Below are 18,881 nucleotides of genomic sequence, written 5' to 3' on the forward strand. Positions count from 1 at the left end.
GCTTCCTATAGCTGTTAAACAGTCACAATGTGACCTGGCACTGTCTTCTCAATTTGGATCCATAGCAGCCCTTTCCACTTAACAACAAAAATAAATGACTTCTGTAACACTTTTAGGTATACAAGCAGCCAGGACACTCAATCAGCCCTTCTAGCCCTCTTTCCAAATTCCTTCTGGCTGTCTTCCATGCCTGGAATGCTCTCCCTCCTCTTCTATACCTCCTGGTTTCCCTGGCTTCCTTCAAATCCCAGCTAAAATTCCATCTTTTATAGGAAGACTTTCCCAACTCCTCTTAATTCTGGTGCCTTCTCTCTGTTGGTTATTTCCTGTTTGTCTTACATATAAGTTGTTTGTACATATCTGTTTGCATATGTCTCCTCCATTAGATTATAAGCATCTTGAGGGCAAGGACTATCTTTTGCCTCTTTTTATGTCTTCAGTGCTTAGCACAGTGCCTGGCACACAGTAATTACTTAATAAATGTTTATTTACTGACTACCAACATAGCTTACCTGCGTTTGGTGCCTAAAGGCTGAAAGAGACACAGAAAGATGGAGTTACCCTAGGTCAGTGGTTCGCAAAGTGTGATTTGGGGTCTCTGGGAGCTTTTCAGGGGGTCTGTGAGGTCAAAATTATTTTTATAATAATATTAAAATGTTTTAATTTTGAATAAGTTAATTATAAAAAGTGTTAGAGCCAGCTCAGACTGGTACAGTGGATTGTTGAATTTTCAGTGTAGGCATTTGAAAACTCCAACTTGGGAAATCAGGGAACGCTACAAATCAGGGCTTGATTTATTGTTTTGTTGATTGCTTCTAGACTTTAAGAGAGTGATAGAGCAAATGTTAACAATTCAGATTAAACTTCAAACTAGTACTTTTTTTTTTCTTCTGGAGAGCCAATTGTTAAATATTTACCAGAACACCACTGGATATAACTCACGTAAAAAATGTTCAACAAAAGAATGTTGAAGGTGTATGGGGCAGGAAATTCAAATAACAGGAGAGACATCTTTAGGAGAAGCAAAGTGAATTTATTGGATACAACCTTGTGAGGTGGACTTCATGTCTCAGTATTGCACTAGAGAGTGAGGCAAGGTGCAAAGAAAGTGCATGGGTAAATATACCTAACACAAAGATCCCACCCCCCCTCCCCTTCTATCCCTCCTGGCCATTGGCTGGGAGGCGGCCTTACAATCTAGGTGGGAAAAACTAGACAGCTTTCTTTATCTGGAACTCAACTGCCGGGTGGCATCCGAAAGTCTAGGAGAAGAAATAAGGAGAGGGGAGGGGGCCAATTCCTTCGGCCTCATTCAATGCGGGTCACAGTGACCCTTTCCTTATTTGGCTACTAATGTGGTGATGATATGACTAAAGAGAAGGAATGAGGAAGGAGAGGGGGAAGGGAGGAGCACACCTACAGTTTCAGGCCCTGACTTTCCAGAAGGTAGCTAAGTCACTACAAGGTTAAATTGCAAGCCTCTCCTACTCCCTCAGACATTCCCCGTTTCAGAAATATGAGAATAGAGTAGCCCCTATATTCTTACCCTGTGAAGTCTGAAGACTTCAAATTACCCTTCTCACTCAAAGGGATTCCAAGACCAACACATTTTCGAGCCATTATCCTAAGTTAAGAAATAGAGAGGGGAGGTAGCGAGGTTCTATGATCACAGCAGCTGGGGTGGGCGTGGCTTGAATACTAATTAGGGTGTCATAAGAATAACCAGGGGTCCATTGTTTGCCAAGTGCCTCTTACCTATGAGAGAGGGGAAGAGTTGGTCTAAGAGAATTAAAAGAGGCTGAAATTCTGGAGGAGGCAGTTAACTTCTGACACTGCCCCTAAGCTCAGTATATGTCCAAGGGCCTGAGACCTGAGACTGAAGTAACTGAGGAAGTGGTTACTAAGAGACTGGAGAGATCCTGGAGATCCCTTCTAAATCCACTGGGCGAGATAGACAGTTGTAACTGAGAAGAGCCTCTTGGCAACATACTGCAACTTTGGGACCACCCCCACTTTTCAAGGCAGGTCTTTGTAATCAGTCCTCATCTTTACATGTCCTAGGGATGTAGGAGAGGTCGAGGAGGGGAGAGGGGGATCAGAGGAGAGAGAAAAGTGGGGTAGAGGCAGGTGGAAAGGATAATTTTTTTTTTGAAGAAGGTAAATGTGAAGGAAGGAGAGAGGAAGGAGAGAATGGAGGGAGGAAGAGACAGAGAAGGAAGGAAGGAAGGAAAGGAAGGAAGGAAGGAAAGGAGGAAGGGAGGGAGGGAAGGAATGAGGGAGGGAAGGAATGAGGGAGGGAGGAAGGAAAGAAAGAAGAGAGGGCAGAAACAAGAAAGGAGAGAGGGAAAGAGAAATGCGGGAAGAAGTGGTAGAAATTTCTAGAGAAATGGACCAAGAGCATATTGAAAAATGAAAAATCAGAATAAGATACAGAGATGGAGCCAGAGACAGAAATTGAAGCAGATACCAAGATAAATGGAAAGACAGATAGAGAGAAACATAGAGATTTATACACAGGTAGGAACTTAAGAGAGACAGAAACATAAAGATTGACTGGGACACTGTGACAGAGAAACTGACACAAAGAGTAATATTGAGACAAACAAAGGGAGACAGATTGATGAGGACATAGACTATCGCTAGAAGGGGATTTGGGTGGGTCTCAGGGACAGGGCAAAGTGGTAACTGTGTCTCTTCCTCTGGTACAGGAGCCATGATGGCATTGAAAGCAGTTGAAGCATAAGACACTTTTGTCCGTGCCAGAACTGGGGATTGGACACTGAACAGCATATCAGCAGTTAGAAAAAGAGGGCCAGGCATTGACCCCACAGCTTACTAAAGGAATGATTAACACTTTCTGGAGAAACAGGAAGAAGTCAAAGTGTTTCCATGATTCTCTGCTCCCAAACTTTACTTTTCCTTCCCAACTGGTTTGTCAGTCACCATCATCGTCACTATCCCCAGTACCATATTCAGCAGCAGCAGCGTTGTCACTGTCATCTGTGTCACAAACACCACTATCATTACTGTCACCATCATCTCTGTTACCAAACTCTCCATCCCCATCAACATTTTCTTTAACTCCAGCACATTCACCAGTATCACCTTCTTCAGCTATGCAGCCACCCAAACCACCATCACCATTTTCAGTCCCATCATCAGTCCTGTCATCTCCATCTCTAGGCCTATCATCCTTTTCACCTCTACCATCTCCAACTCCACTCTCATCATCTCCATCACCCTTATCCCCCTTTTCACCCCCACCATCCCCATCTTCACCTCTATCAACCCCATCACCATCTTCATTTCTATTAACCCCATCACTATCACCCTCTTTATCCCCATCATCCCCAGCTTCCCCCCTTACTCCCTTACCATCCCCACCTTCACCTACTTCAGCACCGTCACCATTACCCTCTTTACTCCCACCATCTCCATCTTCACTTCCACTAACTCTATCCTCATTTCCATCAACCCCCTCACCATCACCCTCTTCACCTCCACCATCCCCATCTTCACCCTCACTACCCCTGTCTTCACTTCTACCATTCCTATCTTTACCCCCCTCACCATCCCCATCTTTAACCCCACCATCCCCATCTTCACCCTTACTACCCCCATCTTCACCCCTACCATTCCCATCTTCACCCCCCTCACCATCAACCTCTTCGCCCCCACTATCTCCATCTATACCTCCATCATCCCCCCCTTCTCCCCTGTCATCAGTATCTTCACAAATACCATTTCCATCCCAAGCATCACAGACATCAAAAGTACCACTGTCACAAGCATCACCATCATCACTTTCTTTATCATTATCATCACCACCACCATCACCACCACCACCGTCATCACCACTGCCAACACCACCGCAATCTTTATCCCTACCATACCCATCATCAGAGTCACAGAAGTTATTGCCCTCTTTCTCATCAACAGTATCACGTGTACAATCTTTCCTCTCATTATCAACGCCTCCACGGTCAAAATTATCATCAACGCCATCACCCCCTTCACAGCTGTCATCATCAGTGCCACAGTCAGCATTATCATTATCTTCAGTAGCACCATTAGAACCATTATCACAACAACCTAAGCATCAACACCACCATCATCAGCATCCCCATACTCATCGAAGACATCATCACCAGCGACATCACTCCTGTCATAGACATCATCATCTCCATCAACACCGACATCGCCTTTCCTGTCATGATCATCGACATAGACACCGAAGTTGCCCTAAACTTCGCTATCACCATTGGTTTCATAGTCCCTGTCACCATCACTATAAGAGACACATAAAAGTTGCATGGTAGTTCTGCTATAATCTGTAGTATTAGACCCCCATGTTTGGAGACTAATGGAAATCAAGCTATGGAGCCAATGGATCTACGGCAGCAGGTTTATCAGAAATGAACTCTTTTACTTCATCTCCCCTCAGTATTAGGTTTTTCCTCAGTTTCATTGCTAGGGGTAAGGTGGAAAGCAGGACAGTCATGGCATGTTTGTCTGAGGGAAATGTTAGAGCAAGCAAACCAAAAGAAGCAGGAAGGGGCCATAATGACTGCTGAAGAGGAAGGACATGATTGGTCTAAGCCAACCTCCTCTCTCCAATGACATGTTAAACCTAAACCTGACTTAGACTTACTGGAAAATCTTCCTTTTAGGTGGCCCACTGATGCTCAAACATGTAGGTGTCTGGAACTCCTGCTTGCCTTTGAAAAGCAATCTTATCTGATTGGAGTCTATGCATCCTAACTTACCACTGCAGTGAGAAGATTGATGGTGCAGATTACAACAGGTCTGGCAGATTTGATCGGCTCAGAGACACAATGTCACAACAAATCCAGAACAATTGCAACCATTGTAAGGTAGAGATGAGACAAGTGCAGTGTAAGTCTGACTTGAGATAATGTTGAGGCTGAGTCCTTGGGTGAGGAGAAGGAGACTTTGGGGGCCCTTGGCAATTCTCAGAAACATTAAGATATCAACCCAATGCAAATGTATCTCCTGTAAGGAACTCCCAACCAGGCACTGTCCAATAAGCACAAATGAGAATTGGCCCTACCATTTGGACTTTATGTTATTAATACTATACAATCCAGATGCAGACCTATTTCTCCTCCCTATCCTACCATGCTTCTTTGCCCACTGTGCTATCTCTATTGTACACATCAACCTGATTTCCCTCCTGAGCTACCTCACTTGGAATGCTTCTTTCCCTCTTCTCCGCCAATGAAAATGTGAGTTGTCCTTCGAGGCCCAGATCACTCGCCACCTCTTCCAGGACCCTACTCATGACTACTCCAAACCATACTAATTTGCTTCCTGCTCTGAGTTCTATAGCTCTTATATTTTGTACCACAGGATTTATTTGATTCTATATTATATTCTCTCTTGTTCTCTGATTTTTTCGTGTGTGTGAATTTTGTATTCCCAAAGAAAGTATATGTTTTGCTTGGGTTCTGAAAGTTGAACTCACAAGTACAATATGGGGCAGCCACAGTACTTTGTCTTAAAAAGAAATGTGGTGGTTTTTGTGAGCTGCAAACTCAATATGAGTCAACAGGGCCATGACAGCCAAAAATACCCCCAAACAAATCAAAACCTAAATGTGAACTCTAATTCCATCATGGTTCGCTTTAAGATAGGCATAGCTTCTAGAAACAAGGAGGTGATCATCCAATTATTTACTGCCCTAGCCAACCTAGATCTAAAGTTTTCATTTCTCAGCACTCCATTTTAAGGCTATAAATATAATGTATGTATGTATGTATATGTAGAGGCGTACATATATACATGTATATTATATATACATATATAAAATAGAAAGTTTCTAAAGGAAGAGCAACCAGCATAGTGAAGGGCCTTGAGTCCAAAGCACATGGAGGTTCGTTGAAGAAACTGGAGATGTTTAGCCTGGAGGCGAGATAACTCATATGTAATAACTGTCAAATAATTTAAAATTTTTGATGTGGAAGAGGGAATAGATTTGTTCTGGTTGATCTCAAGAGTAATGAGTGGAAGTTCAAAGAGATAAATTTAAGTTTAATGCCAGGAGTGGGAGTGGGCTCTCCCTCATCAGAGTGTTTCAAGTAGAGGCTGAATGATCACTTACTGACTGTGTTGTAGTGGGGACTCATTTGGTGGGTATCAGTTAGAGAAAATGTCAGCAAAGGAAACCTTATAACTAAAATTCTTTTATTTTCTCTGATTCTGTAATCCTCTGATAAAATTCTGGGAAGACAGGGGTCAGGGTTACTCCTCAGAGCATAATGTACAAGTCTTTGAACAGATGGATCTCAAACCATTGGCATAGTCTGAGCCCTTCCTGCAGTCCTTGACTGAGACCTAACCCTGATTAGACTGAGTAAGCTTCTAACTCCAGTCATAGATGATCCCTAGATCCTGGGCAAAGACTAGACCCTGTTCCTACTCTCCAATTGATCCATAATAGGATTGATTTGCTATTGGTGGGGAAGATATATGGGGAAGGAGAGTGTAGGTGAGTAAATGGAACCCATCTCAGCATCTATATTGGTGCTAGGTGATGCAGTGGATAGAGCACCAGTCCTGGAGTCTGGGAGACCTGAGTTCAAATGTGGCCTCATACGCTTACTGCTGTGTGACCCTGCGCAAGTCACTTAACACTGTTTGCCTCAGTTTCCTCTTCTGTAAAATGAGCTGGAGAAGGAAATGGCAAACTACTCCAGTTCTTTGCCAAGAAAAGCTCCCCCAAAATGGGGTCACGAAAAGTTGGACACAACTGAAGTGACTGAACAACAACAAACATGTGTAGCCACAGAGGATGCCTCAATGTAATCTTAGGATGAGTAGCCCATAGGTGACATCCATTTCACAACCTACATCTCTAGTACTTGTTCATCTGCATCTCCCAGCAATTCACTTAACTTTTCTCCATCTTCACTTACATGAAAGGAAGGGCTTGTACAGTGGGACTGTCATATTGCTACTGTAGTCCCCTTTTGCCATCAGGCATTTAGAAAAGGGGGTCCTCTGTCCTTCCTGACACAGAATAAGTGAAAGAATAAACTAATAAAAAAAAGTTGCTGAGAACTCGTAAAACATAGCATGTAGAGATGATGGAGGCCTTAGAACATAAAATGTCAGAGCCGGAAAGAAGCCTTACGATGTGGAGCAGAGAATATCAGGACTGGAAGAAGAGGAGAAGATGACTTGCCCAGGGTCATACAATTAATGGTTGAGCTGGCTGTGATTGTCCTGGAGGCACCTGAGAGAAGGTTGACTCATCCAGTGACTTTGAGATCCTGAGAGCAGTGGTTTTCTTGTCCAAACTGCCCCTGTCTTTCCTGGCCTGCCTACAATCTGCTTTTCATTACTGCCACTGATTTCTTACTCAGAGAAGCGATTTCTCTACTTATTTTTTTAAATGCCAAGCTAAATAAATAAATTAAAATCGCCTATTGTGTCATTAACTGGAACAGTTGTCTCTGTAGGTGGATGGCTGCCAAGTTCCTAATTATAAGAAGAAACTGTGATGTAGAGAATGGGGACTCATCCCCTCATTCTTTCAAAGGGGGGGAGTGCACACTCAGACACATACATGAATCACAAAATGCAGAAAGATTTTAGAAATACACAAATTCATATAAAATATAAAATACAAAAGTAAATATTCATATGCATGCAAATATGCACACACAGACCCAACCAAACGTGATTGCCTGCTCAATCATACATGCTCACACTTAAAATGTCCTTTTACACATGTGTATGGATGTAGAATTGCACATTTGTTCAGCCTACATATATGGCCTGTGCACATGGACACCTTCAGGAATCCACACCTTCCTGAACCCATGGCTTCACATCTCCTCTGTGTGTGTGTGTGTGTGTGTGTGTGTGTGTGTGTGTGTGTGTACGCATGCGCGCATGTATGTTTACTTACAGACTCAAATCCAAAAATCCTCACTCCCATCAGGGATTGTCAGAGGAAAGCTATTCTGCAATGCAGGGAAAAGAAGATAGAGGAGATAGAATATTCTCTGAGAGCTTTTGATGAGTTCTAGTTTTAGAAGCAATCAGAGAAATAATTGCATGACTTAACATTTACTAAGTTAAGTAATACCCTCCCCCCATCTTTCTCTCTCTCTCTTCCAGTGCCCACGCCCAGACATGTGGACTATTCTTTCCTGGACAGGATTCCTATGGGAAGCTGTTCTCCTGGGGATGATTGATGATTCTTAGATCTTCCAGTGTCCCAGTCTTCACTATACTGCCTCATTCCCCATATCCCATACAGATAGCCAGGGTGTTTAGAATGTTAGATCAAAGGGTGTCAAGGCTGGAAAAGCCCTTAAAATATAGAATAGCAGAGCTAGAGGACCCTTAGAACATGGAATTCAGAAGTGAATATGTTAACACAAGGAAGAGCCAAGTAACCAAAAGAGGTTAAAACCCAACAAGCTTAAAACTAGGCCATTCTGGGAAGGATTACCTCCGTAGAGAGAAACCAGCAATAGTCCTTCTGTGGAAACTATACCTTGCAGCATCCTACACAGGCCAAAGTGGGAGACTTTTTGGATATCGTGTTTTTGGAAAATATAGCCAAATATATCAAAAGCTTGCTTGTGACTTGTAGGCAGGCAGCATGATATAGGGGAGACCATTCTGTTCATTCCAGTTCTTTCAGACTCACTCTTTAACCCTGGACAAATCACTTCTCTGTTTCCTCGTCTAGAGAATAGTGATTATTGTCTTTGCCCATCTGCCTCCTGCCCCCATCTCCTCAACCTGGGCTAGAGGGCACCATATCAGGAAATTTACATTTTTCGTCTGAGTTCAGTATAAACTCTTGCAATCTGTATTAATGGTAGTAGGCACAGAGATAGATAATCTAGGAAAAAACAAACAACAAAAGCAAATATCAAATGAGGTAATATTCCTAAACCCTGTAACAGTTCCTGGCACATAGTAGGCATTATATAAATGCTGGTTGTTATTAATTATTATATGAGGTAGCTGAGGTCCAGGGATATTTAATGATTAACCCAAAAACACACAGGCAATTAGCATAAGAGGAAGAATTGTAACTCAGGTCCTCTCACTCCAAAACCAGTGCTCTTTCCATTACCTTGAAGCTATATTTTCTCATTCTTACTAGCCTGAGAGCCAATGTTGTCCACCATGTTGTCTGCCTGCCTGACTTCAGTGGACTGTGTTTCTGTTTGTAAAGATAGGTTAAAGATAATTTATTTGTAGGACTTTCTTCAGGGATGACCTTTTCAGAATAATGTTTCTATCATAATAATTAATCAGTCAATCAATTAATTAACAATTAATAATAAATGTATAAAATAAAATACATAGACTCACAAAGGAAGCCAAATATATTGAATTATAGCTATCAAAATATATTTTTTTAAAAGTTCATAGACCTCCAGGTTAAGAATACTTGATCTAGTCTATCCCCCTTGTTTTACATGTGAAGAGACAATCTAAGGATTTCCTCAGGGTCATACAGCTGGTGCGAACTAAAGCCAGAATCAGAACCAGAACCTAGACCTGCTGATGCCCAGGCCAGTGGGCCTTCCTTGGCTCCAAGGTGACTTCTCATTGGTTTGATAAATCTCTTAGCAGACACTTTGCACTCTCATGGAGAAATTAGCACCCTTTGTGCTGCTGAATGTATTTCCTAAATACTGATTTGCTGTTCTGCAGTCATGAGCTTGGACAACAGTGGCAGTGGCTGCAGCATACCTTTATATGGTCAGTTGTTTTTCTGTCATTTCTGTAGTCCATTACACACTCAATCTCACTCAAGCTCAACCCTGTAAGGTCAATATGGTAGATATTATCACTACTCCATAGATGGGAAAAAAAAACCTGAGGCCCAGAGAGATGAAATAATTTTCCTAAGGTCACACTGCTAGTAATGCAGGCCTCAAAACCCAGTATCCTGACTCTGCAGTCTGGTGTTCTTTCATCATACCACACCTGCCCTTTCACCATTGTTTCCTCCTTTGGGAGCGATGGATAATGCCTCTTTAAAATTTTTTTTCTTGATAAAACCTTGGTTAAATAATTATTTCCACAAGTGCTCTACTAATTAGTCAATAAGCATTTATTAAGCACCTACTATATGCCAGATATTTTCTAGGCTCTGGGGATACAAAGACCAAAGTGGAAAGGTCCCTGCCCTCAAGAGCTTTAGATGGGCAACATGAACATAACTATATGATAGATCGATTGATAGATAGGAAAGAGATACAGAAAAAGGAAAGAAAGAAGTAGGAAAGAAAAAGAAGAAAGAAGGAAAGAAAGAAAGAAAGAAAGAAAGAAAGAAAGAAAGAAAGAAAGAAAGAAAGAAAGAAAGAAAGAAAGAGAAAGGAGAAAGGAAGGAAGGAAGGAAAGAAGAAAAGAAGGAAGGAACATGCTTACTGTGTGCTAGGGACTGTGCTAAACATTGGAGGTAAATATAAGACAAATGTAAGCAAGCAAGACAATTCTTGCCCTCAAGGACCTTATGTTCTAATGAGAGAAAACATACAAAGTAGCCTTAAAGGGGAAAGGCACTAGTGCCCTGGGGGGAGGTAGGGGCAGGGGAAGTCTCCTATAGAAGATGACCCTTGAGCTAAGGGAAGTCAGGGGTTCTAAGAAGTGGAGGTAAAAAGAGTATTCTAAGAATGGGAGACAGTACGTGAATTGTAGAATTCATGGAAGGGAGAAATATGTCAGAAGACTAAAAAGTAAAAAAGGGCCAGCTTGTGAAGTGCTTTGGATTTCAAATATAGTTTATATTTGATCCTGGAGTCAGTAAGGTAGTCACAGGACTCTTAGGAAAATCACTTTGATATCTATATGGAGAGAATAAGTTGGAGTAGGGAGAGAATTGTGGCAATGTAGAAAATTACAGAGATTCAGTTCTATTTCCTGGGAGCTTTCACTGTTCCTGCCTGTACATGAGGAAATCAGTCTAGCTGTGTGTCCTCAGGCAAATCTCTTCCTTCTCTAGGTCTCAGTTCTCCACATGAAAACGAGGGCATTTCATTAAGTGATCTATAAAGCCCCGTTCTGGCTCTGGCATTCTATGTTCTAAGATCTAAGGATCCATTCAGTTCTGACATACCAAGACTCCGTGTCTTTTTTGAGTGTCAATCCACATATGTGACCAGTCCTATGCTAGGCACCATGGGAAGCAGAATCCATTTTGAGTGGGTCTCCCATGGAAATAATCACAACTTTAAAAGTGCTGTTTGCTTAACAAAATCCCCTTCTCCAGTGGAGCAAGGGATTGGGTTAGGGATTGCTACCATTTACAAAAAATCATTCAGAGGCAATCTCAGCATGTTGTTTGAAAAGGAAATGGATTTAGAATTGGACCTTCAAAGGCAGCAATTGCATTGAAGTTCAGAAGGGTGAACTGTGTTGGGTTAGAACCTTGTGCCTTCTGCATGATGGGGACGGGGTGTTCCTATATTGTTGAGGTTCCAAAAATATTAAGTTTTAGCTGTACAAGACTTGACAAACACCCAGGGCAGCAGTGTTAAGTGGGTGGGTGTGTGTGTGTGCACATGCACACATTCATGTGCATGATGACTGCTTGTGGAGACACACATATAACTGTAGATTCAAGGCAAATTGGGAGTCTCTGAACTACTGAATTTAGCCATTTTTCTATGACACCCTAATGCCATGGTTGCCAGTTGCACAAAAGCCTTGTCTGGATGTCACAGCAACCTCAATGTATTTGGAGGCAACCTCCCTTCCAACCACTGACAGGCTCCATGATGTGTCTCTTCGCACATACTTTCTCACCCTTGTAATACATAGCACATATTTATGAGACAGCTGGTGAAAATCATAGAATCATAGATCTAGAGCTGGAAGGAACCTCAGAGGCTGTCTTGTTCAACTCCCTCATTTTAAAATGAGGAAACAGGCTTGGCGAAGTTATAAGTGACTCACCTAGAGTCACACAGTGACTTGTATTAGGTCTCAGTCTGGGGTCAAGGGTCAAGTTCAGTCTAGGGCTAGGCATTAATGGTGGGAAGAACATATGAAACCACATGGCTTAGACAGAGGAAGGACCCTTAGCCTTGTCTCAGTTACCACCATGTAATTGTCCACTGATAATATAAATCACGTAACACAAACCCCAGGATTAGTGATTTGGGACTTTTTCTGCTTGTTCCTAGGGAGCATAACTAAGAACAATGGTGGAGTGGGAGAGGGCAGTAATAGGGAGGCAGAATTTGGCCTGATGGAAGGAAACTGTGCTAATAATTAAAACTGTCTAAAATTTGAAGGAGTTGCCTTGAGAGGGTGTGATTTCCTCATCACTGGAGGTCTTAAAGAAGAGTTTGGATTGCAGCTTGTCCAAGATGTCACTATATGTCCTTTCTGTCTCAGATTATCTTGTATTTACTCATCCGGGCTTTCTTCAAGACTCACTCCAGTCCCTTCTGCAGAAGGCCTCTCTGGGTTCCCCTAGTTGTCACTGCCTTCTCCTCTCAAATAACCCACCATCTATTCTGTATATAACTTTGTACAAGCTACTTATTTACATGCGATCTCTCCCATTTGAGTGTAAGACTCTTAAGGACAGGGCCTGTTTTTCTTTCTTTGTCTTCCTTGGTATCCTGAGCATTTAGCGCAATGCCTAGCACTGCTTGTCGATTGTCTGACAGAAGAAAACAAATGAAGCCAATCTTAGCCTCCAGGAACTCCCTCATAGAAGGCTCATTGACTGATTTTCCCAGTAGAATGTCAGTTCTTTAACTATTATATAAAAGAATTATTTTTTTTTTCTCCTTGTATCCTCACTGCCTAGCACAGTGCCTTACACATTCTAAGTGCCTGATAAATACTTATTGTTGTTGTGAAAACACATTCCTTCTTGAGTGTCAGTTGGATTAAATACCCTTCAAAGTCTCTTCCAACTTGTGAGAGGCTAGTGGAATTGCTTCTGTTCTTTTTCCCTGAACCACTGTTAGGATTGAAACCAGAAACCAGCCCTGTCCTGCAGGATTTGCAGCCCCACTGGACCAAGGACGCTCTGAAGGCCACTGTGATTTCCCACACACAGATTGCTTTGGATCCCTGTAATCTGATTTCTTCCTTCTTCCTGCAATGCTTTGGCCTGCGCAGTTATTGGCTGTTGCCTACCAGCCCCCTGCCTGCTTCCCACAGCTCAGCCGACCAGCCAACCCAGCTCTGTATTGAAGGCCCATAATTGAATTGCGGCTGATAGTACCCGCCACCTTCAGATCACGCTAATTGCTCTGTTTCCCAGAACACTCTTCAAAGAAAAATGAATTTCTCTCTGATATTTTCTTGGTGGGGTGAAATGAGCCTTACAAAAATAAATTCCTCAAGCAGAAGGAAAGAAGGGCAGCCCTGGATAAAGGACTGAGGCTGGCATGATATCTTTCAGAACTTCCCCCCCTCAGGGGGCTCAAGGCAGTTAGGAGGGGAGGAAGATGATTTTCACTGCCAGAAAACTCCCTCCTCATCTTAGGACAAAGAACACTCAGGAGGGAAGAAGATGACAAGCTGGAACCTATGTGTCTGTGTAGCCGTGTAAAGGATGTTGTTGTTCAATCCTTTCCGACTCTTCATGAACCCAGTTGGAGTTTCCTTAGCAAGGATACTGGAGTGGTTTGCCATTTCCCTCATCTTACAGATGAGGAAACTGAGGCAAACAGGGTGAAGTGACTTGCTCACATAGTTAGAGAGTGTCTGAGTCTTCCTGCCTCCAGGCCGGGCACTCTCTCCACACCAGTTTTGGAGTCAGCAGGCCTGTGATCAAGTCTCTTGTCTGACCACGCAGTCAGCAAACAATAGTTTATTACATACTATGTCTATGTGTCAGGCACTGAACTAAGTGCTGGGAATACAGAGAAAGGCAAAAACATGGCCCCTGCCCTCATGGAGCGTACATTCTTGATGGAGGCAAAGATCCAAATGACTATGTACATACTAGATACACATAGTGCTTAGCACGGTGCCTGGCACATAATAGGTGCTGCATAAACCTACTTGACTGAGTGAATAGGCAGTACTCTCAGAGGAAAGGCACTAGTCTCCTTAAAATAGGGGGACTAGGAGATGCCTCTGGTGGAATGTGGGATGTGAGCTTGAAGAGATCCAGGAGGCAGGGGTGAGATGGGAGAGCGTTCCAGGCATGGAATGAAAAGTCACAAATTGAGGTCCTCCAGTCTGGATCTGGTACAGCTTCTTGTCCTCTTACACAGCCTCTCCCTCTGCTTGAATGCTCCATGGGAGGATGCTAGAGCATACCCGAAACAAGAATCTTCTGTACAACATGCCTAACAAGTACTCACTTACTCTGTGCTTGAAGACCTCCATCGAGACCTCAATGGTCTTACTCCTGAAGTAGCTCATTCAATATTTGTCTAGCTCCAATTGGTAAGATCTTTTTTTTTCTTTAGAGCAAGTCTAATTTTGCTTCTTAGCGAACACCACCCCCACCAATCTCTCCTTTATGGTCTCAGGAGCCACGCACAAAAAAGTAAAATTCTTTTTCCATTTGATAACCTCTTAAATACTTCTAAATAGCTACCATGTCACCCAAAGTCTTGTCTTCTCTGAGCTAAATGATCTTAATTTATTCAGTAGAACTCCAAGTGGCATGAATTTTAGGTTCTTCCCCATTGTGGCCATTCTCCTCTGTATGCTCAAAAGCAGGTCTTTTAATCTTTTTGTGTGTGTCTTGGGCCCCTTTGGCAGTCTGGTAAAGCCTGTGGACCCCCTTCTTGGAATGATATTTTAAGTGCATAAAATAAAATATACAAAATTACACAGTAAACATATGTGTATGTGTGTGTGTATGTTTCATGATTATGTGACATGGGAGACACTGGCAAAGGACCACCCAGCATGGTGTGCCTGCATCAAACTATTGTTGACAGACTGCATGGTTAGACAAGAGACTTGATCACAGGTCTGCTGCCTCCAAAACTGGTGTGGAGAGAGTGCCTAGCCTGGAGGCACAAAGACTCAGACATTCTCTAGCTGTGTGACCCTGGGCAAGACATTTAGCCCTGTTTACCTCAGTTTCCTCGTCTGTAAAATGAGCTGGAGAAGGAAATGGCAAACCACTCCAGTGCCTGGCACTAAACTAAATGCTGGAAATACAGAGAAAGGCATTAGCTCAAAAGACATGTGTAATGCATGAAATTAAGAGTCATCTCCACTTCAGATGTTTTTATGGTCTATTTGTGCCCAACCTGTGGTGGAGCTTTCCAAGTTCATATTCATCTGATCAGCCACAGCCAGACACACCGTACCTTCTACCCCAACCTAGCGATGTCATTTGGTTTTTCTCCAGAATGAAGGACAACAACACATACATACATACATACATACGTACATACATACATACATACACACACATACATACCCATATACACTGATTATATATACATAAATGTGTGTATATTTTATATATGTCAAAATATTTTTAAGAAATAAATTCATAGAGGCCCTAAAATGCATCTACAGACTCCTCGAAACCCTGTTCTGTCCCTAAAATTGTGCCCAGAATTAAACACAATATTCCAGGTGTGACTTCACCAGGCAGAGTACAACAGCTTATCACCATGCTAGTGTCAGACCTCCCCTTGCCTCTCTTGATGCATCGTATCTTATTAACTCTCCTGTTTGCCACATCACACGGTTGGCTTCTACTGAATATGCAGTCCACTCAAACCTTCAGGTTTCTTTTTTTTCAGTTGAACTGCTGTCTAGCCATACCTTTCCTATCTTATATTTGAAAAGTCATTTTTTTAACCTGAATATAATGTTTACATTTACACCTATCAAATTTTCCCTTATTAGATTCCAGGGGTTAGAGTTTCCTTTTGAATCCTGTTTCTTTCGTTTAGTGGGTTTTCCAAATTCCCATAGGTAGAAAGCCAGAAATCAAACCCTATTTCTCCGACCTGAAATCCAGTGTTGTTCCCTCTAACCCACTGCCCGTTTTCAGCATCACCAGCATCCTGATATATATCCCTCAGAGGAACCCCTACACCTTACTGGTTTTCTGATGCCCCTTCATAATGATAACAATAATGATGAGGATGAGGATGACCATGGTGGTGAGGATTTATAGACTGCTTTAAGGGTTGCAAAGGGCATTACACCCTTAACATTTGCAATCCTCACAACAATCCTATGAGGTAAGCTGTCCCCATATTTTATTTTTTTTAGATGAGGAAATTGGGGTTGGGAGAAATCAGTCACTTTAGAGTGTGGCCTCGTCAGATCTCCCCTCTGAAGGCACTGGTCTTTTCTCTCCAGGGTACTGATTGTGTGTTTTCTTATCAGCAGGGGTCCTAGTCATTGGGGTAGGGGAGATTTGTCTTGCTTTCTGTGTTCTGAAGAGAATACAGTTTCTTTGGTGTGATGCTTATCTGTCTGTATCCATGCAGAGCCAGGTAGTTCAGCGTGGAGAATTCATGGCAGGTCCTAATTTAGTCTTGATATGAAGGTATAAGACTTTCCTTCAGGCTTATCTTTATTTAGGCTCTTGAGAATCTTAGGTCTGGGACCCCAGGTGGGACTTTCAGAAGAAGTAAATCAAGGGAATGGCAGAACCTATCACTGGGGCATGTAAACCATAAAAAGTATTCCAGGTGTCTGATCAATTAATCAACAAATATTTACTGAAAACCTACTATGTACCAATTACTGAGCTAGGCAGACACTGGGTTTGCAAAGACCAATATTAAGTTTCTGACCTCAAAAAACTTTTAAAAAAATCAGGTAAGACTGTAGTACATAAATAAAGATAACATATGCACATATATTTCATATGCATGTATACATACATGTATATAAACATAGCACATGTATTACATGTTTCCATGTACTAATACATATTTGTATACAAACACACATATATATGCATACATAAACGCGCATTTATCGTATTATGTATGCATATATACATAGTTTTAAGCTATTAAAATTGAAAACTGCACTAAGACGGGATATAGCTATACATACACACAGATATAGATAGCTATCTATATGTCTATGTATATATACATGTCTGTGTGTCTATACATATGTACATATGTATTTATACATGCATACATACATAGATATATGTATATGTGTATTATTTATATATAAACAAACGTGGGGGGCAGAGATAATGATATTTTTGTAGACTCTAGCACTAGAAGGGAATCCTAATAATAAGTAATAAGTAAGAGCTAGGATTTATATAGTTTATTAAGTACTTCACAAATTTTATCTCATTTTATCCTCACAGCAACCTTGGCAGGTGGATGCTATTGTTATCCCTATTTTATACATGAGGGAAACTGAGGCAGACAGAGGTTAAGTTAAGATTAAGGTTAACCCAGGATCACTGAGCTAGGAGGTGTCTTTGAATTCAGATCTGGGCCTGATTCCAGGCCCAGCACTCAGTCCACTGCACCACCTGGCTAGGAAGGGGAGACCTTGAAAGACTGTTTGCCTAAGGGGTGCTGACATATGTCCAAAGCCATACTTTACCAGAACTAGACCAAAGCACTCTGGGACGAAAATCAGAAAGAAGCCCCTATCACTAAGCTTGGGTTTGCCACTGGCTTATTATATGACTTTGAGTTGGTCACTTTCCCTCTCTCTGGACCTTGGTCTCCCCACTTCAGTAAAATGGAAATAGCTTATCGTGTGGAGTTTTAGATTTTTCAGGACTCTATGGCCATGAATACACATAGATTATATTTTTGTGCATGTGTTTGCCTGGGAGAGAGATCAGTGCAAGGTAGAAAAAGGAGTGTCTTTCTCCCATGGTTGGGGGAAGGGAGTGTTGGGGGAAGGGAGGGTAGCCTATCTCCACCTCAGCCTGTAATTGAAGTTCAGGGAGAGACTGATTCCAAACAATTTTCTAGAGCCTGTTTTTTTTTTCTTTTTTACCCCCAGGACTGAAGTGGTTTGATTTATAGAATGTCATTTTTTGCTTCTCTGCCCTCTGCTTCTTTGGTAATTGCAGAAAAGAGAAATACACATACCTATACACACTCCCATCTACACACCCATGCTCACATGCATAGTCATGCACAGAGAGACAGAAGTATATATAAACTCAGACATTTGCACACAGTCATGCGCTCACAGACACGGACATATGCACACTGACATTCCCAATACAAACTGACGTCCCAGAATCTCAGAGTTGGAAGGGACTTCAGAGTCTATCTGGTCCAACCAGATATTGGGACAGAAATTGAGCCTGTGATTTTACTAATCTATGAAATTCTTAGATTAGGAAACCCTCTTAAGCAATGCAAGCTGGCACTGGCTCTGCAAGTCTTTAAGAATTGTCTAGAGCACTGAGAAGACAAGTGGCTTACCCAGGCACAGAGATAGTGTATGTCAGAGGTAGGTCTTGGAATCCCTCATCCTGAACCCAGGACTTCTGGCTTTGATGCCAGCTCTCTCCAAACTGTTTAAAGCACTATATAAATGCTGTCATTATCATCAGCGGCAGTAGTAGTTGTAGTAGTGGTAATAACTGTAGTGTTTGGGTAGTAATACTAGCAGTTTCTGTAATAGTAGTAATAGTAGTGGTGGTGGTAGTAGTAGTAGTAGTAGTAGTAATAGTAGAAGCAGCAAACTACATTTCTTGTCAATAACATCTTTCCAACCAGTCCTGAACAAAAATACCCCCTACTCCCTTGAGGGCAAAGGTCTTCCAACATTTCTTTAAAGACTGCCGGTTGGGAGAACCCGCTACCTTCCAAAGCATTCCAGTCTACTTGGGGATAACTCTACTTTATAGAAGTTTTCCATACATCAAGGCTAAATCTGCCACTGCATCTTTTAACTTTTATTCCTATATCTATCACTGGGGACCAAGC

The 18,881-nt window shown here is 42.1% G+C and overlaps 2 protein-coding genes across 3 annotated transcripts in view; both read left to right on the forward strand.

The window, feature by feature from the left end:
• The window catches only part of TSNARE1 (t-SNARE domain containing 1), a 235,980-nt gene that overhangs the window by 193,505 nt on the left and 23,594 nt on the right, over positions 1-18,881 (forward strand). The gene's annotated exons all lie outside the window — the stretch shown is intronic.
• On the forward strand, positions 2,714-5,411 carry LOC118834017 (vegetative cell wall protein gp1-like). The gene has a single exon (XM_036741457.1). It carries the CDS (start codon positions 2,844-2,846, stop codon positions 4,317-4,319), a length of 1,476 nt encoding a protein of 491 aa, XP_036597352.1. The 5' UTR covers positions 2,714-2,843; the 3' UTR covers positions 4,320-5,411.

This window comes from Trichosurus vulpecula, chromosome 1 (assembly GCF_011100635.1).
Source record: "Trichosurus vulpecula isolate mTriVul1 chromosome 1, mTriVul1.pri, whole genome shotgun sequence".
NCBI classification, from domain to species: Eukaryota; Metazoa; Chordata; class Mammalia; order Diprotodontia; family Phalangeridae; genus Trichosurus; species Trichosurus vulpecula.